Source organism: Pteropus alecto, unplaced genomic scaffold, assembly GCF_000325575.1.
Source record: "Pteropus alecto unplaced genomic scaffold, ASM32557v1 scaffold24, whole genome shotgun sequence".
NCBI classification, from domain to species: Eukaryota; Metazoa; Chordata; class Mammalia; order Chiroptera; family Pteropodidae; genus Pteropus; species Pteropus alecto.
In genome coordinates, this window is record NW_006439192.1 from 3,948,638 (window position 1) to 3,973,683 (window position 25,046).

The 25,046-nt window shown below is 36.8% G+C and overlaps 2 protein-coding genes across 3 annotated transcripts in view; one reads left to right on the plus strand and one right to left on the minus strand.

Moving 5' to 3' along the window:
• Window positions 1-19,532, minus strand: part of ADAM9 (ADAM metallopeptidase domain 9) — a 104,980-nt gene extending 85,448 nt beyond the window's left edge. Inside the window, exons 1-4 of one of the 2 annotated variants that reach the window (XM_025049871.1) lie at window positions 19,284-19,532; window positions 11,379-11,476; window positions 8,634-8,692; window positions 4,621-4,699 (exon numbers count right to left, since the gene is read on the minus strand). In XM_025049871.1, the coding sequence (XP_024905639.1) occupies window positions 4,621-4,699; window positions 8,634-8,692; window positions 11,379-11,476; window positions 19,284-19,380 (333 nt within the window). In that variant the 5' untranslated portion in view covers window positions 19,381-19,532. The remainder of the gene's footprint in view (window positions 1-4,620; window positions 4,700-8,633; window positions 8,693-11,378; window positions 11,477-19,283) is intronic. The other variant, XM_006916285.3, reaches the window with a different exon arrangement.
• A 345-nt stretch (window positions 19,533-19,877) lies between these two features.
• Window positions 19,878-24,878, plus strand: TM2D2 (TM2 domain containing 2). Its single transcript, XM_006916288.3, has 4 exons — window positions 19,878-20,210; window positions 21,029-21,116; window positions 22,715-22,830; window positions 23,789-24,878. The coding sequence occupies exons 1-4, from the start codon at window positions 19,984-19,986 to the stop codon at window positions 24,000-24,002; spliced, it is 645 nt and encodes a 214-aa protein (XP_006916350.1). The 5' UTR covers window positions 19,878-19,983; the 3' UTR covers window positions 24,003-24,878.
• Window positions 24,879-25,046: the final 168 nt, after the last annotated feature.

Here is a 25,046-nt window from a genome sequence, read left to right on the forward strand (position 1 = left end):
AAGTAACTTACACCACAATAAATTGTTATACTCTATGCAGTTGCCTGCCTCAATTTTCGGTCTCATGATACTTTCTTGTTTTGGTGGCACCATACCTTCACTCTACCATCATACAGCTATAAAGGACATTATTGGGATAATAAACCAAAACAAAAAAAAAACAAAAAAAAAGTAAGGTATGTAAATTATATAATAATATTGCTTCAATGTTAATTTCCTAATTTTGAGAGCTGTACTATGGTTACAAAAAATATTCCTTGTTTTTAGGAAATTTACAGTGAAGTATTTAAAGGGATGCCATGTCTGCAGCATACTCTTAAAATGTTCAGAAATAGAGAATAAAAGATAAAATAAATATAATAAAATGTCAACATTTTAAGAATCTAGGTGAAGGTAGGCATGAATGTTTCATATTACTCATGCAACTTTTCCTGTAAGTCTAAAACTGTAAAAAAAATTGAAATAATTATACACCAAACAGCACAGGCTGAATTTCAACACATTACAACTTGTTTTTGTGTGGGACAATTCACAACCACTAATGTTTTTCTTTCTAGCACTTTGTAGTTAAAGTATAGCTTTGACATTGCCTTCTTCTTACTAGAGGAAAAAAAATACCTTCTACTATTATAGACGAGGTAACACTTAAGAGATAGTAATACAGTAACTCACAGAACTCAAAAATTAAATGTTTCAACTACATTGTAGTTGTAGCTTCAACTACAATAGAAGCTCTCTCGTTTAACATGACTGAAATCCAGCACTTGGTCATTTACTCTACCAACCTGATGGTATTTTTAAGTAATTTGCTCTTATTAAATCTTTCCAAAGCATTCGATTTAGTTTTTTAAAAAACAATAAATCATATTTTGTAAGTTTACAAAACATTAAATTGCATGATGACAGTAAAGATGTAAAAGGCATAAACAGTTTGGGAAACTGACAAACTATAAGCAAAAAACTCAACTAGTGAGAGTAGAAGTACACTGAACTGTTAAAGAACAGCCTACTAGCCACAAGAATCCCGTGAGCCTGAGGCGGTCAATATATTTTCCAAAGGAAACGAGCATCAATTAGTTCAGGGTATTAGTTAAGACTTTTTCAATGCATTTGCAAAGTACTCCAAAATTGTAAGAGATAATAATTTGGAGTTTTATTTCATACAGCAGTTCATATAAAGTGGTTATTAAACTTTGTTTCTTTGTGAAAAATGGCCTTGTGGAAGACACAGATGATGAAAGCCAGATAACAGCTTTACAAACCACTTTAATCTTAAATAACAGAATCATAATGGAAAATATTTGGCCACATGCCAAAGTTTTAATTGGTATCTGAAATCTACAGTCACATTTTCATCTACCTGAACAATATTCAATGACCAAGAAATAAATGAAATACTCTATCTCTCAGTTTTTATTTTCCAGACATCCAAGAAAGCACAATTCCATAACGATACTTAAGATAACAATTACATATATTTCCATACAACTGAAGTCTATTTTTAGTAGTTTTAAGCATATTTACTTTCAATAAGAATAACAAATAGTAATATTTATTAAGTTAAAATTGTCAGACTATTCTAAGTATCTTACAAAGATTAACTCAGTTAAGTCTCTGAATAACTCAATGAAGTTGTAATTATTATTCCCATTTTAAGGTGAGGACACTGAGAACAAATTCAAGTAACCTGACATGCAAATAAATGGTACAGCCAAGATTCGAGTCCAAACATTGTGTCTCCAGAACCCATGCCAAAAAACTCTCTAAGAAAAAAAAATGCCTTTTTGAGATCACTGTTTTTGTCAAGTGTCATAAATTATGTGGTCTCCAGCCTCGTGCCATAATAATCTTTGGATGGATAACTGAATAAATGAATGGATTACTTGTGATCTGGCTTATCCTATCATGTAAATTTAAGTTTCTCTTCTAATTTGCTAATAAACAACAAACAGAACAGTAAGATAAAGGAATCAGAAAAAAATAGGTCTAAGTCAGCATTACCTTACTTAAGTACTAATTAAATTTAATTTAAGTACTAATTATACTAAAATAAAGGCTTTGCCTTCTATTTATTTGAAGAGTGCTGCAAAAGTGCATATCAAACATAAGTAATTCAACCTAGCAAAACATTACAAAGTTCAAGAAAAAAATAATACATGTTTAATGGAAACAAAGACTTCTCATAAAAACTATGACAAAAGAAAAAAAAATATATAATATCTACTGCCAAAAAGCATTGTAAAACACTTTTCCCTAATAAAACTAGAAACGTTTTATGCTCTAATTAAATAACGTGTGAAGCCAAAGTTGACACCTGCCAAGATTTTCAAGTATACCTGGCCAGTTCTGTCCTCAGGAATACTCTGTTCTCTGATGCAAAGAAGACCACACTTTTTTAGAAAGAATTGTTTTCAGCTTCCAGTCAAGATGACAGAGTAAGTAAATGCTGTGCTTGCCTCTTCTCACAACCACATCAAAATTACAACTAAACTACAGAACAGCTATCATCAGGAGTGGCCTAAAGTCTAGCTAAACAGAAGTCCTACAACTGGGGACACACAGAAGAGGCCACCTTGAGACTAGTAGGAGAGGCAGAGATGCAAACATGCTGGTCCGACAACTGCGTATGGTGGTTAGAATCGGGAGGGATATTCTGGTGTTAGAGATATGCCCAGAAAAGCGAGGGGTCCCTGACCCACACCAGGCTCCCCAGCTCAGGGTTCCAGTACCAGGAAAAGAAGTTCCCAAACTTCTGGCTGTGAAAACCAGTGAAGACTGTGGCTGAATGAGATAGAGGGCCAGTGTAGTCGCGGACATTCCTCTTAAGGGGCCCAAAAGGTGTGAACATACAAGAAATGGACATACAAGCCTAGAAATACAGTGAGTCCAAAACAAGATGAACCCAAAGAGGCCCACACCAAGACACATAATTAAAATGCCAAGGTTGAAGACAGAATCTTAAAAGCAGCAAGAGAAAAGCAGTTACCTACAAGGGAGCTCCCATAAGACAGTGAGCTGATTTCTCAACAGAAACCTTGCAGGCCAGAAGAAACTGGCACAACATATTCAAAGTGATGAAAAGCAAGGATCTACAATCCTTGGCAAAGCTATCATTTAGAATCAAAGGACAGATAAAGAGCTTCCCAGACAAGAAAAAGATAAAGGAGTTCATCGCCATCAAGCCAGTATTACAGGAAATGTTAGAGGGACTTCAAGAAGCGGAAAAAAAAAAGGATCGAAAATATGAATAATAAAATGACGATAACTACATATCAACAATTATTTTAAATATAAATGGATTAAATGCTTCAATCAAAAAACAGAGTGGCTAAACAGACAAGAAAACAAGACCTTTACATAAGCTGCCTTTGAGAGACTCACTGCAGATCGAAAAAGACATACAGAATGAAATAAAGGGATGAAGAAAATGTTTCATGGAAATAAAAACAAACAAAAAAAGTGGGGGTAGCAACACTTACACAAAAGAGACTTTAAAACAAAGGCTATAACAAGAGACAAAGAAGGACCCAGTTACCCTACTTCGAGATATTTATCCAAAGAAACCCAAAACATTACTTCAAAGGAACATGTGAATCCATATGTTCATTGCAGCATTATTTACAATAGTCAAGATATGGAGGCTACCTGGGTGTCCATCAATGGATGAATGAATAAAGAAGAGGTGGCACATATATACAATAGAATATCACTCAGCCATAAAAAATTGAATGAAATCTTTCCATTTCCAAATATGGACAGACCTAAAGGGTATTGTGCTGAGTGGAGTAAGTCAGACAGAGAAAGACAAATGCCATATGACTTCACATACACGTGGAATCTAAAGAACAAAATAAACAAAACAGAAACAAACTCATAGATACAGACAACATTTTGATGGTTACCAGGTGGGAGAGGGGCTGGGAGTTGGGTGAAAAATGGGAAGAGATTAAGAAGTACAAACTGGTAGTTACAAAATAGTTATGAGGATATAAAGTATAGCATAAGAATAGAGTCAATTATATAATCACTATGTATGGTATCAGATGGGTACTAGATTTATCAGCGTAATCACTTTGTAAGTTATATAAATATCTAATCACTATGTTGTACACCTGAAACTAATATAATATCGTATGCCAACTATAAATAAAAAATAAAACATTAGTTAAAAAGATTAATTACAAAAAAAAAGAATTGTTTTCACTGAAAAATTAGAACCAACAACAGCAAATTAGTGTTTGTGCTTTATTAATGGGAAATCAAATAGCTTAATAAAAAAGTAAGATGTGCTTTTGGAGATATTAACTTCCGGCAAATCAAAAAATCTATTCAAAATATAGCAAACTTTCTCCTTCATAATGAGTAGGGATTATCATTAAATAGAAAATTATTTTCCTGGTCTTTAAAGAAACATCGAACTACTGAGTACCTGGAGAGCTGTAAGATACAGTTTAATTTATATAAAGGCACCCACCACCCCACGGACAACTCTGTATATTATAACGTCAAAGGTGACCACGTGGGTTGTGCAATGTAGCAGTCCTGAGTACCTGAATAGAAGTAATTTTAACATTATAATTGTTTTAAATTCTGCTATAGGATCGAGAGAAAATATATTACCTGTATATCAGGATGGTCAGAGATCAGCGCCCCTTCCTTGTTGTAGGTATAAACTACAAAATCTTTGGGCAAAAGTTCTCTGGAAGAGGAATAAAACACGCCATTTAAAATTATTTTATCTATATACAACTAAGAACACAATTCATAAGGCATTATTCCTAGAAGAGGGGGCTAGGAAAAGAAACTTTTACCCGATATATTATTATTTAAAAAAGGAGCTACCATAAAAGTAATAGCTCACAAATGGACTTGTATCTGAAACCATGTGCATTGCTTCCTCATAAAGAATGTTAAGCTGCACATTAGTTCTAATGGTCATAAAATGCTGGTTGTAAAAAACTCAACACAAGTAATGACCCTAAATTTTTCTGATATAGCTCACAGGAGAAGTATAAAGTGTGTTATATAGTACATCATATTTCTAGAAGAAAAATAAGTGCTTACTCTTTTCTAAAAGTCTTAAATAAAGAAGAAGCACTCATCGCCTTAACCTCCTAAGTGCAGTTGCTGAAGGAAACAAGAATTGCTGACTCCTGAAGCTTTTTGGCATGTCAAGGGAGCACATGTGTAAAGATAGGGTTGTCTTTGTTAAAGAAAAAAAATATTCAGTGACATCTGTTAAAGATAGTAAGGCAGACTTTAATCAGGACTGCTGTGATAGTTATAGGGCCCACTGCAGTGGGACTTTACAGTTGTGGAAAGAGATCGGGCTCAACTCCAAATGCAGCACAGGCAAGTAGAAATTTATAGCCAAGGAGTGGGAGTCAGTGTGTGGAAAATTACTATGAGGAAACAACAAGGGTGAGGGGGGCTCTGGCTAAACTAACCTAACAGATACAGGCCAGGGTGACCAGACATCACCTGGGGGTGGTGGAGGATGAGGAATCTGATCAGACATCAGAGGGATCAGAGATCAGGAGGCGGGTGGGGGTTGCGGTGTTTTGCCAAAATGAAGTAGGGTTCTTGCTAAAACTGGATTTCACAAGTGCAACAATGGACTTAGGAGAAGGTTCACAGGCCTGACTAAAGTTGGTCAAGCAAAGACTCTGTCATTTGCAGCAGAAATGGAGCAGCTCTATGCTTACCTCCAAAGTACGTACAAATCAGGGATGCAATATGCTAGCTAGTGATTTATAATGTGCCATTTACGGTTCCAAAGTCCCCTGGGGGCACCCAGGACTAGCTTGTCCGTTATTGTTCAGAGATGGATAGATTGATGGTTTACATGCAGTTTAATCAGTCACACAGCCTGACTAGCTACGCAACCAGTGTAGTATAAAAGAACCCCTCTGTAAACTTGGGCATAGGTTCCCCTAAAATGATGCTTCACACATATCTCAGTCGTTTGCAATCTGAAGACAAAGCATATCTGTGCAACTGAGAAAGGACCCTGGGGGGCTTTGCCTGCAAGTAGAACCCTTTGATGATTACTTGTGCTTCCTTTTTCTTGCTGTACTCATCCTTTATCTTTATTAATAAAGTCTACTTGAGTGAGCTTGGGAGTAGCCTATGGAGTCTTGAGTCCTTTCAATTATCCAACCCTGCTCAATCATTGCAGTCTCCCTTTCTCTCACTCTCCCCCACCATACACACCTATTGCTCCCTCTAGTGGTGAATTTGAAAAGAATAAACTGAAGATACTTGGCTCTGCTCTGCCCTTCTTCCTCTTTGGAAGTCACTGCCTGCCCAGTGAGAGCACAAATTCACTATGCTTCTCCAGAAGCAGGCCAGCCAGCATGTAGCACTGCCCATGAATGAATGACTAAATTTGCCTAATACTGGATTCAGGATTAGTAGGTCCATCAGGCTCTAATTCTAAGCTAAATCTTCCAACCCAGCCCTTCTATTTTATTTTTAAATTTGTTCAGCACAGGCAGAAAAAAGATGTGCTATCTTCTTTCCCCCAAACCCACTCCCTGCTAAATATCCCAATGTCAGTGATTATGTACACTCCTCTGCAAGGAGGGTTTACAGCTTTAACCAGATTCCCAAGGGATTCATGACCTCAAAAAATTTAAGACCTCTATTCTGAGGCAATGAGGCAATGAGAGGAAATTACAAGGATTTACTTGAATATAGTCATTCTTTTATTGAATTTCATAATTTCCCCATTACTAGAAAGAGTATATCTGGGTAATTTTATTATAGGCTATAGAATGTTAGAGTAGTTAACTCTAAATAACTTTTTTTTCATTAATGATCACTAGCTTTGGTGACCACCTTTCATAGGCCTAAAAACTCTTACAAATGCCTGGAAGTGTACCATTTACCCACCAATTCAAGAAGCATAGCAATGTACACAATATACAGCATATACATATAAATCACTAGTCTTTAGCTCAAATGACTTGGATTTGCACCCAAGTGGCTTGAACACTTACAAACTATGTGACGCTGAGCAAGTCAACTAACCTTCCTGTACTGCATTATTCTTATGCATAAAATGAGAATAACCACTGCTCTACAATGAAGCTGTTATGACAGTATGAGACAACGGTTATGAAAATGCTTTGTAAGCTAAAAACTATGCAAACATAAGAAACTATTATTTTATTAAATAATCTTAATTAATTTATATCTCCTTGTAGAAAGGAAGAATAGGAGAAAATATTTAGACCTATTAGAATTTTGTACATATTGACATCATTAGGTAGTGGTCAAGCAGGATCTCTCTCGGGAGTTTTGTGAGAATTAAATAAATAATACACTTAAAAGTACCGGGCACAGTGTCTGGAACACAGAAAATATTCAATAAATGTTAACTCACATCAAATACAGTACAAGGCTTTAGAAAGCCTATCTGAAAATCTGTCACACTGTCTGAAATTCTGCCAGAAAGACTCAGACCCTTTGGCTCAGTATCCCCTGCTGGGATGAAAAGTATTGCTCAAACTTGAAGATGCATATAACTCACCTGGAAAGCTCGTTAAAACAGAGATTGCTTTGAAACCTCCCAAAATTCTGATTCATTCTAGTGTTGGACCTGAGATTTGCATTTCAAATAAATTCCCAGGTGCTGCTGCTGGTTCCAGGACAACACTTAGAGTAGCACTTCCTTAGATGGCAACACTTTCCATCCCACCGTTCACACTGTAGTATCAATGGGTTTACTAGGTGGTGTTTCTTCTGGGATCTCTCACTAAAAATACTGAATGTTTTGCTACATAAGAAAAGGGAGAAAAGGACTAAAACAGGCCACAGAAAAGTGGGTGCCTCAGTACAGTGAGAAGTTTGGCATTTCAAAAAGGCAACCTAAGAAGACAGATAACTAAACGGGATCAGGTAAAAACACACCAAAATGGGGAGAAAATATTAAAAGGGGGAGATAAGAGACTACTGTTACAGACTAAATATTTGTGTCCTGCCCTCCCCCCTCAAAAAAATTCATATGTTAAAGCCCTAACTCCCAGTGTGGCTCTAGTTGGAGACGAGGCCACTAAAGAGGTAATTATGATTAAATGAGGTCATAAGGGTGAGGTCCTGTGCCAAAAGAATTAGGGTCCTTATGAGAAGAAACACCAAAGAGCTTGCTCTTGCCCCTACCTCCCATCCCATATACACACACACTAAAATGAAGCCGTTTGAGATGACCACTTGCAACCCAATTGGAGAGCTCTCACCAGATACCAACCTTCTAGTACCTTGATCTTGGAATTCCAGTCTCCAGAACTGTGAGAAATAAATTTCTGTTGTTTAAGTCTGTGGTATTTTGTTATGGCAGCTCTAGCAGACTGATAGAACTACTAAAGACTTCTTTACTCCTACTACTCAGTCGTTTCTTGGGCCTATCACAATTAAACAGCTTTTTTCCTAAATGCAACTTTCTCTTACTTTCAATTATTTTCCCTTGCTCTAATGTCAAGGGAAATATAAAATAGTATGTTTTCTTCCATACTTCTACTCTCATTATTCTCACTCTTTGTCAATCTACTAAATAATATCTAACTAGAAAAGAAACCAATATACTATTGGAAAAAAATTACTGAAAAGCCAAAGTAAATTAAATTTCTTACTTGTTCCTTTCCAAATGTATGATATGTTCTTTTCCTTCAGCTTGAATGACATAAGATACCTAAATGCACAAAGAAGGAGAAAAGAACAATAAAACACCATCTTATAAATTACTTTTCAACCACAGGTATTTAGAAGACACTGGAAATTCCATTTTTAATTAAAATAATTTGGTATTGACTAAAATTTTTTCATGAAAGAACCATATTATCGGCTCTTAAATAATAAAAACATGCTCTGACCATTCCTACCTTCCTTTAAGAACCTATTATGGAAAATTGTCTGCATGTTTATCTAAACTCTCCTTAAATTCATTTATAACTGAGAAATAACTTCAGGGATTATTTTTATTAAGTCCATCCACATACCACCTCATTATAAAGTAGGTCCTCCTTTTGTTTAAATAAAATGACCCTCTTAGTTTCAAGAGATTATCCTTTATCATACCTCTAATCTGAAAGTTGAAAAGAAATTCACACGCCCTTACAATTTTGTATCTTCACATGATTTACCACATTTCCTCAATTTTAAAACACACTTTTTTCCCCACATGTGAACACTTCTGAAATCAGGATGCACTGTACAAAGGCACAGCAGTCTAACTGGTTGCACTGTTTCTTCTTAATTAGTGGTTCATTAAATAATAGGGGACCTTACAATGAATGACATTTCAGAGCTAATAAATTGAAAAAACGTAACTGGCACTTACATATCTTCAAGCTCATAAGATTCTCTTCTCTACCTCAAACAACTCTGAAACAATTTCCCCAGCAACTCACCAGTTCATCAGCCAGAAGCATTTAATGTGACCACTAAAACCAAGAGATTCAACTTTGCCTTAACTCTTTAACAAAAGAGAAAGTCATCGAGAAAATTCAACAAATAACATAAGAAGTGTCCTCTTATTTTCCCTACTGTGTCTAGACTCTAAGTTAATATCTTGTCAAGAAACAGCAGGTTCCCTCTTCTAGGAGACATCGATATCTGACTTCTAGGCCTAGACCAAATTCCAGATCCTGGCATTCTACTTTCATATCCTGAGTGAGAATCTGAGAACTCTTTGTGATCTACCTGGATTTCCACTGAGGCATCGAAAATAACAAGCTCTTTCCATCGCCACAGTTTTGGCATGTGCCTTTCTATCTTTTCAGCTCTCGACCAATCATCTGATATAAAAATGTCACTGTCATCTCCTCTGAGAAAATTCTGAGAGTCCGAGAATTTTTCCGTGATGCTATAGTCTTTCCCCAAATATCTGACTGGATTGCTCATTCCTCTCCTCTGTTTTTCACTTATGGGTCACTTTTTCAGTAAGGCCTCTCCAAGCTGTCTTATTAAGAAATACAAACCCTCCTACCCCACCCCTACCCCTACTTCTGCACTCCCTATCCCCGATTCTGCTTTTAATTTTCTCCAGAGCACTTATTACCATCTTAATTATTTAAGAGCCGATAATATGGTTCTTTCATATTACCATCTTAAGTAATCTATATTATTAATCTATGTTATTTATTGGTTTATTATCCCTTCTCCTCCCCCACTAAAATGGAAGCTCCCTAAGGACAAAGATTTTTGTCTGTTTTGTTCTCTGCCATATCCCCAACAGCTAAACAGTGCTGCTATTTCTCCAAATATTTATCGGGGTACATGAATGGCATTTATCATGATCACAATTGTCTATGTGTACTGTACTGATGAAGATATGAACAGAGACACAATAAAGAAGGAAACGCAGTCCCTGTGCTGGTAAAGAAAAGGAGAAAAAGAACTAAGAAAGCACAAATTGTAGTCTAACGCAAAATAACATCAAAAATAGAATGCCCAATTCAAAGGAAAAAATATAAATTGTTCCACTGGAAGGAGATCTTAGAGTCATTTATTTCTTACGTATAGAGGAGTAAATGGAGTTGAATGACCTATCCAATTTGTGGGTAGTACCCAGAGGAAGGGCTGAAAGTAAAAGCTCCTGATTCTGAACTCCAGTGTTAATTTTACTATGCCCAGTCCCTAAGTAATGTGCAAGCTGCCTTATATTTATAAATGTATCAGCAATTCTGAGGTAATAAACTCAGTCATTCATTATCTGTTACTGTCAAATTACAATGAAGTTAAATTCTAGTTCTATAAAGTTGAAGAGTATACTAAATCAATTGAAGTCCAAAATATTGTTTCTGAATTTATAGTAAGAGAAAATAGTATAAAAAATAATTTTTGTGCATTGGTTACCCCATTAACAGCACAGTATACTTCTTCCAATATGGAGATAAAACTTACTTTTGAGTAAACATTCCCAGATATGAAATATATGCATGTAACACAATACTATTCTCCAGTGTCCATGAAGATATAATATGACGTATTCTACCTATCACAAACTAAGACAGAGGTTGCTTACTATTATACCAAGACCATTGTAACTTTCACCAGTCAGTTAAGTGTTAGATGTAATCAACATCCTACCCCGGTCCTAAAATTTTATTTAATTATTATTTCATTCTGTTATGTTTCAAGTCGACCATTTTGTCTTTAAAGAAAAGGTATCAAGAATCAATATGTCACTTTTACTAGAATAACATCCAATAAACATCAGTGCCAAATAAATAGCGCTGTACTAGTCATTGGCCAACATTACTCACTGAAATAATCACTACTGAAAATAACACCTTTGTCTTACTTTTAAAAAAGGTAAACTTATTTATAAAAAAGATAAACTTAAATACATATGTATTTCTCAAGAGATAACTTACCTGTTTTGAATAGGGCCTACGGGCTTCTCTTCGTTCTCTAGTTAATCTCCAAGGAGTTATAATTTCATAAGAAGAAAGATGTGAGGTCTGTTGAAAGCCTACAGAAGGAATAACAAATTTATATAATAAATAAACCTGAAAAACTACATAGTACCAAAATATAATAGAAATCAAAAGCTGAATGTTCAAATCAGAAAAAATCATCTGACATTCCCATATTTTATACACATACACACACATACACTTGTACATGAAAATAGCAATATCTTAGGTAAGTATGAAAAGAAAAAATGTATTTCCTAAAAAAGGATGTCAGTCTTTACTAAACAGTATGTACACAGCAACCATTTGCGAACAATTTTTAGCTAAAAACCTTAACCCTTTTTCTTAAAAGAAATCTTAAGGTATAAACACACACACACACACACACACACACAGACACACACACACACACACACACGAACTGCTTTGGTGGGGAAATGGGTAAGGAAGAGGCACGTGGAGCCTAGCAGCATTCACTCATCTCCCATTTTCCAACCTTATCCAACATGAATTATATCCCGATGATATGACACTTCCAAAATGGGCAAGGACAATAAAAAGATACTTGTAAAGCCTGATGGGTTAACTCTAATACATACTCAACAATGATGATCTTGCGGAATTATTGTTAATTTTTAAGTGTAATAAGCTTTTCGTGGGAAAGGTTTCTTTTAAAAGCCCTTCTGTCTTAGAGTCATTCTGATTATTCAAAGACAAAATGATATCTAGGATTTGCATCAAAATAATACAGTGAGTGTTTGAAGTAGGAGATACAAATGAAATTATCTTAAAACTGGGTAATGGGTACACAAGAGTTTATTACTCTTTTCTCTACAGTTGTATGTTTCATATTTTCTATAATAAAATAATTATTTTTCAGTAGTTACTTATAGGGAGTGGGATGAGGGGGAGATTTTTCACTTTATACAACTCTATTATAGTGTTTATGAAACATTATATCACATGTCATACATATAAGACTATAAAATGTATCATAAATAAACATGTAACTTATACCATAAGTAAATGTACCAAACTTGTTTAAAGTAGTTATCACAATGCAACAGAACCAGAGAGTAATTAGATAAGGACTTGAACTTTATTTCCTGCAGTCCTATATGTTTGTACGGTTTGAATTTGTTTTTATAATGAGGAAGTAATTTGTAACTCCTATGTTACTTTTGAAGTTAAAAGTGTGGGGGGGGGAGGGTTTCTTCAATAAAAAGCATAAACTATTTAAAGTACTGATTATCTAGCATCTCTCAATAGCCACTTCCTTCCCATCAGCCTTACTAACCTCACATCAAGACTGCTTTGATACCTTTTTCCCTGGTCTCCCTTCTCCCACACTCCCCTTCTTTGGATCCATTCTATACATTCATTCACTCATTAATTGTTTTATGCCCCTCAGATTTCTCAAAATACAGGTTGAAATGAAATATTTACATCTGACTTTCCCCAAGATCACACTGTTCATGTTAAAATGTCTATTATGTTGTCTAACTTGGGATTTTAAAAGATACAGTGTAAACAGGAAAACATAAATTGTATCACATGCAATACAATCACCTCATACTAAGTATTCAAACTCTGCCCATCAATCCCTTATGTCTTTATAATATGGCATATTATACTAAGTAAATGTGGCTTCAAGTCCTTACATAAAAACACCAGAAATAGACCCCCAACACTCACAAAAGCAGCCATGGGCTGATCCAAGGCTAATGTATGACATACTACAACAAAATATTCAGATATCTGAAGTTGTCAATTGGGAACCATGTCAAAAGAAATCCATCGCCTTAATAGATGCAGGTTTCAAACCACTAGGTAGAAACATCCTTAATCCTAAATTAACTGAGGGATAGGACTATTTCCTCACCCAAAATAAACCTTACATTGACCTTTAGTTTCTCAAATCCTAAAAACACCAGTTTCAGTGTTATCCTTAATAATTTCATTCTGGATTATGGTAATCTGTTCAACTACTAGGACAGTCACTCTAGAAGTGGTGGCAGGAATAGGTGGCAAGAATAAAATGCTTTCTGTGGGTAACAGATTAGAAGTTTTGTGTGATAAAAAGCAAATTACCCTTACATTTTATGCAACTTTCTGTGACTTTATAATCATTTCAAAATAAAAAGGGTTTTAAATTAATCATTACAGGCAAGGATATAAATGGTAATAGACAAGTGTTACACTAGAAGCTAACATCACAGAGTAAAAGAAGTACTTCTGAAAAGAATGACAAATGAGCAGGCAGATACTTAAAGAGCTCTTACTTTGAAACAGGTTAAGTGACTTTATAAGGTCACACAGCTAGTTGGTTTAAGGCCAGTGAAACTATTCACTGAAATTATGGATCTTTTATCCAGATGGCTAGCAAAAATAAAAGTCTAATATAGGAAGGAAAGATACAAAGTTCTTTCTTTCCTTCCCATTTTAAAGCAAAATCCTTGTTTGGCGGGGCGGGGAGGTGGGCACAATTAATCATTTATTTTTAAAAGGCTTTCAAAATTATAGCACCCCAAAATAACTTCTGTATATAAGAGCTTTTATTCTGATGTTGACTTCTTGGTTTTAAAATACAAAGATCCACTTTCCAAGTGTCATAAGGAGTTCCAAAACATGAAAAATGTGCATATTTGGGTTATATCACTCAAAAATAAAATCCACTAGTTGTTTGAAAATACTCCTTCCTATATTTTTTTCAAAATTCCTTTCTCATCTCTAGTTCTGATTTCTTTGTCTTTTTTGTGTGTGTTTTACCTTGCATAGATTTTTCAATTCCTTTTATTTTTTTTAACTCCAAATAGTAGCACCTTCTCATGAGAACCAAAATAACATGTTTCCCACCTTACTACAAGGAAAGTGAATTAACATTATTTCTATAAAGCTTCAACTTCCACACTTTTGACATTTTGGGCCAGAAACTTCTTTATTGTGGTGGGGGCTGTCCTGTGCAATTTAGAATATTAAGTAGCATCACTGGTATCTACCCACTAAATGCCAGAAGCACCACCAGTGTGACAGCTAAAGATATCCCCCAGATGCTTTCCAGGGGCAAAATTACCCCCAGTTGAAAACCACTGGTATAAAGATATAGTTCACAAAGAAAATAAAAACCTTAATACAATCAATGCCAGAGAGAATATAAACTGTTATATTAGAATTTGACAGAATAAACACACCATCGAAAATCACACTACCAGAAAACATGGAATGAACATAGAAATGAGAGTCGAAACATAAAAAATTAAAGTGTCTTAAACTTAGCAAAAGAAAGGAAAAGGTGTTAGTTTCACTGCTTTCTTCCTCTACCTCCTTAGATCTTTTTATGTACTCTGTTTGGAGGAAGTCTAAGTATATGTAATAGTAACTGTAGTTGAGGGAAATAAGTTCTAAAAACTTCACCTAATTGCAAAGCAAACAAATGTGAACTCTCAGCCATAGGCTTTTCTCCTTTCCTTCCTGCCTATTATGTAAACAAATAGCCACCTCTAAGTACTTTAAGTACTTAGTACTTAGTACTTTAAGTACTAAGTACTTTAAGTACTCTAAGTACTTTCGCTATAGAAAATAAACCTGAGTTCCACTTACGGGGTGAATAAGATAATTTTATTGTCCAAATTATTTCTTAAAGAAAAATTGTTGTAATACAACATACTATTAAATTGTACACTTGAAACTTATTGGATTTTGTTGATCAGTCACAATAATTTTTAATAATAAAAAGAAAAATTGTTATAATTAAATCCATAAAGCACAATTATTTTGAGCCACATATTTCCATTTCATTTACAAGGTCAATCCCAAATAAACAAATTATCATAAATTAATAACTATCTTCAAACACAATCATAATTTCCACAGCTATGTTCTATATTCTTACATATTTCTGAGCATCACAATTTTTTTTTACATTGACACATCTTTACATTTAAAAAGAAACAAGGTTTTCGCTGTTGTTTGTAAATTCCCCTTTAGGAAAAACATCAACCACTTATAAGATTTAATGCCCTAAAGAGTTTATGTTCCTCTAGCAAAAAATTTAAGTTTCTTGAGACAAAAGACAGTATCTTACTCATTATGTGTTTCCTGCACTGGTACAGGAAGTAGTCCATAAATGTGTGCCAAGTAAATTATCCCTTCTTATCTCTACTGCTATTCATACATTCTCATAATTGTACTAATCATGTACAACCTAAAGTAAACTTTATATTTTATGATTAACATTTTTATATTAATTTTCCACAGATCCACATGGCCCACACATGTCATTTTAATGGCAATGCTTGATTTCCTCTATTGCTATGCCATAGACTGCTTAACCATGCCTCTGAAGCAGCTGGGATCAGAGGTCTATTCGCAGCAGGATTCTAATGTGTCAAGAAAGCTAATCTGCAGCAGGGTCTCGGGTCTGTCTACTCACATCAGGGTTCTAAGGAGCCACTAAAGGGGGAGGAGAACAGGAAATCCTCCTAAAATGAGTTAAACCACAAAACATCTCATTAAAAGAGAAATGTGTCAAAGGGAAAAAGGCATTTCTCACATATGGGAATGGGTTCTATTCTATGGTATAACAAATATTTGGCAGTGGCACCATTTTTATTTATTATAAACTGAAATACTCAAGTCTTATATTAAGATAAATATAAACAAATATGAAAAATAACTGCATATTTAAAAACTGCCCAAATTAAGTGAACTTCTCAGGTTCCCTAATTTACTTTTTATTTAATAATTTATTTTTAATTACAGTTGGCATACAATATAATATTAGTTTTAGGTGTACAATATCCTAATTTACCCTTAAAAAATGTGATTCAAGCAGTTTCCTCCACATGATCACGCTGGGAAAAAAAATGATTTGACTAAAATAACACTGTTGCAAAGTGAAAAATCAACTACAATAATCTCTCAAAATATAAACAAGATTATACAATTTGAAGTGCAATCCAATCTTAGTTGGGTCTATGTTGGACCCATTCAAAGGTAGAAGAGAGTTAGTTTTTGAAATACGAAGAGGACCAGATTTACTTACGAGGCAGTCAGTCGCATAGCACTGACTCAAAGGATGGCATAATTCCAAGACTGCTATATACTAGGTATCCAAGGGGAAAAAGAAATATTATGAGGCTGTCATATATTTGGGCTTGTGGCTATTCCAAGAAAAAAGCCTCCAGTTACTTAGAGCTTGCATCTTTTGGGGAATTCTATAATAAACTAGGATTTTTAAGAAAACACAAACTTAAAAGTACCTTACGCTTTGGTAAGATAAAGTTTAAAGTGCTTTTTGAAAACTATGTTGGAACCCAGCAACATATTGTTTCGTACATATTTTAATTATAAATGTCTTACTTTTTACTTAAGAAAACCAACTACCTTTAAATTTTAAAAACTCCTTTCTCCTATACAGTACAAACAAAAACATATCAAATTCAAATAATTTGCTGACACTGGAAAACAAAATTAGTACAAATCTAAGTTCTTACTCCATAGTTCATTTTACAGTGATTCACCCTGAATAATTACACTTTAAAACTCATTTTCTTTAGAATGCTAGTCTTTGATTTTTTAATTCTACATGTCTGCATCATACTTATTACCTTAAAAGAGAAAATGTAAGAGGTTTCATACCTGATTCCTCTTGTTATTTTCACAATGATACAAAGTTACCTTTGTTAGTCTGTTGTTGTTTTTTTTTTAAGTTTACTGTAAACATAAGCTGTTTGGAATTTATACTGCATTTCCTCACTGACTCAATGTTATAAATGGTAGTAAAAATCTTTCCTAAAGGACTCAATTCCTATGTAACTGATGTGTCGATGGTACTTCCTGAGTCCTCGAATTCCTCTTCCATTAGCAGAAAAGGTTTCAGGGCATATTTTAAACATCCTTCCTGTATTGCAAAAATTTAGTCAGCTGATTTTGGAAGAACATTCTGGTAGTGAAACATGAGTTGACTCACTCACAGCACACTATTACAAAAGCCTCCAAACAGGTCTCTCCCAGCCTCCAACCTCTCCCTCCTATATTTTGTCATCTATTGTGTTGCCAGTTATCTTCATCACAAACATGGTTATGTCACACCCCTACTTTAAAAACCTTCTCATCCAAAGAACTTTATCCTACAGGGTAAATTCCAAGTCTCTTAGCACAGTGAAGAAGACTCTCCTCAACTGGTACCAACCTACCTTAGTTTTTCCCTTGCCTCTTTTCACATAGACTACCTGGAGACAGTCTCATTCCCTAACAAGTCATGTTCTTTCACCTCTTCCATATCCTTGCAAAAACTCTTTTCTTCTGCTTTAAATGTATTCCTATCCTGTTACTTTAACATTCACCAATATAGATCAGTTCAAATATCACTTTCTCTATGAAACCTTCCCCAACAACCCTCGGATAGACTTAGCAAATTTAGTCATCCTTTGCCCATCCCCAAGAATTGAGCATGCTGTTTATAACAACTTCGATAAATGTTGACCAAGTTTTGAAAGCATACGCATGCTTAAGTGAGGGACTGGCCATAAAATGTTAAAGCCAGTTAAAAACCATAAAGATATTTCATACATCTATATGCAAGTATGTAATAATCAATACATACACTAACATTAAAAATATAGTCTTGAATTATGGATTGTTAAAACTCCAGATGTATAATCAACTTCACCTTAAATACCGATAAATACTAACCATCTAAAATAACACAGCAAAAACAATCTTACTCAGAAAAAAATTGGTAGCTTCCCATTCTATAAAGTTTCCCTATTTAGAGTGAAAATTCCTGCAATGGGGCAAATTTGTTTAATTGAAAAAGAATAAACCAAAAATAAGGGAAAAAAGTAATTAGTTTTCTGATAGTCAGCAGCCCTGCATTGAAATCTTCCATCAACACCTCCGAACAACTCTCAAAGCAATGATTTAGTAAAAAAAAATTCTTTATCATTCTCTATAGAAAGAAAACACAGCCATGAAAACAATATAAGAGCCAAAAAAATAAATAAAGAAAGAAGTTTTGTCCAGAAAGAAGCTAGAGAGTTCGCGATTTGTTTCCACTATGTTCGAACATCTCCAATATAAATATTTTACCTTTATATTAAAGGGAAGTTGAGAATTCAAACGCTATTTCACATCAATGACTTCATTCTTACGCTAATCCGGTTTCTTACACAGGGCAAAGATTATTTGTCCGAATTTTGAGACATTACAAATCTAGTAAAAACGCAGATAAAAGACTGGCCAAAGAAATGTAACAGTTCGTTTCCAAAAAAGAAGTATTCTTACTACAACAACAAAATGGCCCAAGAAAAATGAGCACCACCACCCCTAATTCCCTCAGTAAATTTAGTTCTGTGGACCTACTGGGGACTCCGCTAATAAAATAAACACCAATTTTTTAAATCATGATAACCTGGACCAAAAGTTCCATCTCCCGGTCTCTTCCCAAGTGACATTAACTTTACAAGCAAGACCAAGCTCCATTTCTCAAACAGTTTAAACATAACACACCCTCGGCGCGCACCCAAGCCTCCAAAGCCCTCAGCCGACTCCAGAGTAATCCGGAGTCTGGGGAACCCAGTTTTGCGCGGGATGGGGGTGGGGCGCACCGCAAAAGGTTCTACCAAGCAGGAGACAGAGGAAGAGAAACCAGACAGAATACTGCCGAGAAGTGTTGGGGGGCGCCAGACCCTGAACCTCGGGTCTGAGCACTCTCTACACACGGGTGGAGTGACTCCGCCTCCCGACCCCAAGTCCAGTCCCCAGGCCAGACCCCTCCACTCCCAAGGACCTCAGGGTAATTCCGAGAGTCCCAGCCCTAGGAAACAGCGATCCTAGAGGTCCCTAAGGGCGGACACCCACCTGGCCGAGCCCCACCGAGGACTGGGCCCACCAAGCCAAACAACAGCAGCCACTGGAAGCGGAGGGTACCAAAGGGCGAGCCAGCACGGGATCCCATTTCAGCAGATTCTGCAGGTTCTACTCAACATTCGATCGCCTCTGCGTCCGCCGGCTCCATCATTTCCCAACCCTGCCGGGGCCCCAGAGCTGGCAGAGATGCGCGCGCCCGAAGACGAACACGCGCTCGGCACTGACGCAACTCGGCTCTTGTCCGAGCTCGCTCCCGACATTGCGCTCGCTACCGCTGACGTAGAGAAAAATCCAGTCCCCAGCGAAAGAATGGGATTGCTATCTGGCGGCTAAAGCCCGCACTAGTGTGCCCCGCCCATTCACTGTCCGCGCCCCTTTCTACTCCCAGACCTGCCTACTTTGGGGGTCAAAAGAACCGATTGGACGAAGCATTAAGAGCAAAAGGAGGAGGAGCAGGAGACCGAGAAGAGGAATTGAAAAGCAAAAGCGAAGCACAGCCCCGCCCCCTGCGCAGCCTTTTCTAATTGGTTGTCAGGGGTTGGGCGGAGAGCCAACCTGTGCGCCCATTGGCTATTTGGCGGCGAGGAGCGGGGCTACGCGAAGAGGCCTGGCCAGGCCCGGCTCGGGTTGGAGGTGCCGGCTGGAGTTTGTAGTTGAGGAGGTTAGGCCGCCGCCACTGGCCCCGGAAAAAATGGTTCTGGGTGGTTGCCCAGTGAGTTACTTACTTCTGTGTGGCCAAGCGGCTCTGCTGCTGGGAAATCTACTTCTGCTGCATTGTGTCTCTCGGAGCCACTCGTACAACGCTACCGCGGTGCCCGAGCTTACATCCGCTGACGCCGCCCACCCGGAGGTCTCCGCCGGCGCTCCGAGCTGGGAATATGGCGACCCCAACTCACCAGTCATCCTTTGCTCCTACCTGTAAGCTACCCAGTCGTCGAGGCAGGTGGAGATAGAGATAGGACCAGGGATACACGGGTGTTGTGGTAGGGGAGTAGGAGAGGGAAGCTGCTTCCCCCCGCCGCCCCGCCCGGACCCTCTCCATCTGATGACCTGATAGTCAACACGCGGGACGAAAATATGACAGATTTCTCACTCCTCTCACCCATGCAGGGGAAAACCTTGTGTGTCGGTGGCAGATCCTTTGAGATCCCGAAAGAGGAGAACTAGGGAGGAGTGACATCTTTTAGCCTCCGGAAGAAGGGTACGAGGTTGTGCCTTCTCTGTTCTACTCCCTTTAACCGAAGGAGGCTCCATCGTAGGTGTTAGTACTGCGTGGGGCACTAATGGAGTAAATTACTCCCTGCCTACATGACACCTCCTGAAAAAAAGCAATATCCTTACCGTTTCAGAACCAAGTCATTTTTTAACATCTTTTTAGTCAAATAAGAAAAGGCTTTTGGGAAATGCAAAGAGAACTGAGAATTCTTTGGCTTCAATTTTTACCCTATAGCCTCGTGGCTGTTAGCCTAGGGAAAAGATGAAGCCATGGCAGAAGGAGAATACGTGTAGAAATAGGACCAGAAACACCCCCACTGCCCCATAAAAGGGTCATTTGGATGGCTATTTGACCTGCCATACTTCAGTTTATTTGACACCATCTCTTGTCTTGGGTAAAGAATCAGAATATTAAACCCCAGAATATTTGAAGAAATGTCTCTTGCCTGTTTTGATTATATAAATGTAAACAGCTGTTTGCAAAGACCATATGATGATCATGATCTTAATGGTGATTTCAGACCTGATGAATTCATAGAATGTGAAGACCCAGTGGATCATGTTGGAAATGCAACCGCATCCCAGGAACTTGGTTATGGTTGTCTCAAGGTGGGTTTTTGTTTTATTTTATAAACAAACTCTTCCAGAAACGTATTTTAAAAGTTACAGAAAAGTGTAAGAGTTATGAAGTTACTTTTTTGTAGAATTCATTAAAACAACTGTTACTAGAAATTTCCAACATGGCCAGGGTCAGTGGCTGAACAAGATACTTAGTTTCCTAAGGAAGAAACAGTTTCCGTGCCAAAACTACTAAGGTACAGAGACCGACCTGTCTCTGGTTTCTTTGGCCATTGAGATTGACAGCTTTGAAGCTAAAAAATGTCACTCTTGATATCCTTCAAGGCATGCACTTTCCTGAAAGAGCAAAAGAAAAGCTTATGCACTTCCTAAAATTGATGAATTGAGCAGTATCTTGTTATACATGCATTTGGGACAAAGCTCTTCCTGCCAATGACTTCTTTTCACCAGGCAAGCAGTTGAATTGAGCAGTATCTTGTTACACATGCATTTGGGACAAAGCTTTTCCTGCCAATGACTTCTTTTCACCAGGCAAGCAGTTCCTACCTTGTCTTTGGGAAACAGATAGTGTCTATCAGTCAGTATATGTCTTTGTAGGAGGTTATATAGCATTCAAGCCTTTTCTAACAGTGGCCTCTTGGAATGGAGGGAAGCCATTCAGTTCCACTGATGATATCCCTAAAGCTGGGCACATGCTTTCTAGTCAGACTCCCAAAAACCAGTGAAGTTCATGTTCTTTTCTCCCACATAATGCAAATCAAAGCACAGGTATAACAGAATTATAGGAAAACATTCTTTGTACTAAATCAGATACAGAGGAATAAACCTGAAAGTCATAAAACCAAAAAAACAACTCTTACTGCAATCATGTAAAGAAATATTTTTAGTACAGTGAGATTTTTGTTCTATTGATAATATTGATAAAAGTTTGAGTTAGAATCATATAGAGATCACTTACTTTTGCCCATTTTAATTAAAAACTGGATTGATCCTGTCAAGGTTCTCACACTGTCACTTCCCCCAGAAGTCCCCGTTCCTTTGAGGAATGCTCCAACAAAAACATTAATGAAGCACTTAATAAAGTGCCAATAGAGATTACACAGCTGTGCTTTCTCTTCAAGAATTCAGTTACACAAAGGGTCAGAGGTCCTGTTCTGACATTTTTGCTGGAATTTAAACATACCATAGATGTACTACAAATATCTGATAATCAAACATTCATGACTTAAATAAAGTCCTGGGTCCATTGATATTCTGAGTTCTTTCCTAATTATATTAATTTATAATACATGTAAAACAGACCTGTAATACACATTTTTATAAAATACCCATTCCCAAATGCTCAATAATGTGCTCTTTGTCCTGTAAATATAATTAAAGCATTATGTCCCTCTATTCTAAATGGCATTTAATGAAACTGATTATAAATTTTTTAAAGTTTATTTAAAACAATGTACATTAAGGATGGACTAATTTAAAATCTCTTGAAATGTTACTAAATTCCTTGTTCTTCAGCACTTTACCCTAACTTTGTTAGAATAACTATCACCCTGAGTCATCTTTTATTAACATAAAGGTATATTTTGGTGAGGTTTTTTGTTTGTTTTGTTTTGGTTGTTATTGCACAGTTTGGTGGTCAGGCCTACAGTGATGTGGAACACACATCAGTCCAGTGCCGGGCCCTAGATGGAATTGAGTGTGCCAGTCCTAGGACCTTCCTACGAGAGAATAAACCTTGTGTAAAGTAAGTATTACTTTGAATGAGGTAGTTGGTACGTGGATGGAGGTAGAGCTGTTTTCCTTGCCATCTCCTGATGTAACTTTTTCTTTTACCTTCAGTGTTAAAGGGGCAACAGTATTACTACTAGGCATAATCCATGGATGGGGCACTGTAGATATAATAGAGAGGACACAGGACTTGAGACCAGAGGCCATAAGTTCTAAATGTCTCTTTCACCAACTAGCTAATTACCTATGGTCACCCAGAGGCTCTATCCCCTCATCTACAAAATAAGTTGGATGACCTAGCTCCAAGATTCCTATGATAGACATAAATCCTATGAAAATAGCCTTAGTATTTCAAGAATAAAGGTTTTATTATGAAAAGTATGGGTCTCTCCCTGAAAATCAGTTTATCTTAAAGGATTAGGGTTATTTCTATAAATTCTGCTTGAAGGCACAGAATTTACTTATACCATTTCCTAATGGAGAGTTTATGACCATGTTTAGTGATGATGTAAGAGTCATTGCAATTGCATGCCATCACAGTATATAAGACAGAAGTCTTTATGAAGACATCCCCATTTTTAGTTGTCACAAGACAGCAGGAAAGGTACATGGAGATGAATGTTTGTTTAAGGAAAGACACTTCGTTAGAGAATTGCATTCAGAACTATAGCCTCAGGAAAAGAGCCTGTGCAGGGGAGGAATGGGGGCCCTGACTCCACTCCTACCAGGATGCCTATTGTGCTAATGTGCTTAGTAATTTCTTGTGCAGTCCAACTAAATATTTGTTCTTACAGGTCCTCCATATCTTAGCAAATATGCTTTTGAGACTCTAATATCTTCCTTTGGGGGATGGGAGAGGGCAATAAGGGCGTAAGAGGCCACAGAGGGACTGGCTATACCATCTTTTCACTTTTCATTAATTATTAAGTATTTTCATTTTCATGTGGTAAACATCTTTAATTCCTTTCTTCTAGGTATACCGGCCACTACTTCATAACCACTTTACTTTACTCTTTCTTCCTGGGATGTTTTGGAGTAGATCGTTTCTGTCTGGGACACACTGGCACAGCAGTAGGGAAGCTGTTGACACTTGGAGGACTTGGGATTTGGTGGTTTGTTGACCTTATATTACTTATTACTGGAGGGCTGATGCCAAGTGATGGCAGCAATTGGTGCACTGTTTACTAAAAATGGCTACTGTTATGGCCCAGAGAGGCGAGTCTTCTGAATTCATCTCTACAGGCTCAAAACTCTTCCTTGATATCAGACCTGACTATTACTTACCCTCTTTGGAGGGGAAAAAGTGGATTTGATTACAAAGCTTTCTTTGGACGATGGATTTTCAACTCAGATTTTACCTTGCAGCCTAGAAATGACAAGCAAACAGTGTTTTGTGAACCAAGTTTGTATCTTTCTTCATGGATAAAATATAAAGGCTAGTGACTAACTTCTAAGCTAGTGGAAGGGTTTCCATGCTCTTTATTTCTGTACATGGCTATATCTTCAGTTCTCTGGAGCAAGTGGACCCAAAAGAATGAGCAAATAGTATTTTTGCCTTTTAACTTCCGTGACCCTGAGTCTTCATGCAGAGGCTATCTGAAGCTGAACCAAGGAAAATCTTCAGAAGCAGAAATGGCCACGGATTTTACTGTACGCTGAAATTCCAACTTTCTGAACTGAAATTGAAGAATAAATTTTGCCAATCTGGAATGCTGTTTGGGTATTCTCAGTAGGTAAGAGTGAAAATCAAAGTTAAATTTGTTTTGCTAAAAGCTAGGCGGTTGAAGTGAAATACCCTCTTAATAAACCCTATTGTTATACCATTATTACACTTAAGAGGCAATTTATACAGGAAATAATTTTTTTCATTTCCATTTATGGTTTGAAAGCCAACAGTATCATACCTGTCTGAGTTAGGCTATCCTCTTGGCAAAATTTTCCTGTCTAAAAAGTATTACTTACCAGTTTAGAGAGCCCATATTGTTGGCTGGTAAAAAAAAAAAAAACATTTCATCTAAGTGACTATAAAACTATTCTTCACAATTAAGTAAGATGTGAGGAGCCTCATGCCCTTGGAAAGAAAAACAGACTCTTATTTAAAGGATATTATTACTGAGTGCTGGACAGAGTTAGGATATGATTTATGGGGACAAAGAGAAACTGAGTGTTTTCTACCAAAATAAGCATAGTACCAGAAGCTCTCACTGTAGGGTGCAGCAGTCAGTCATAGGG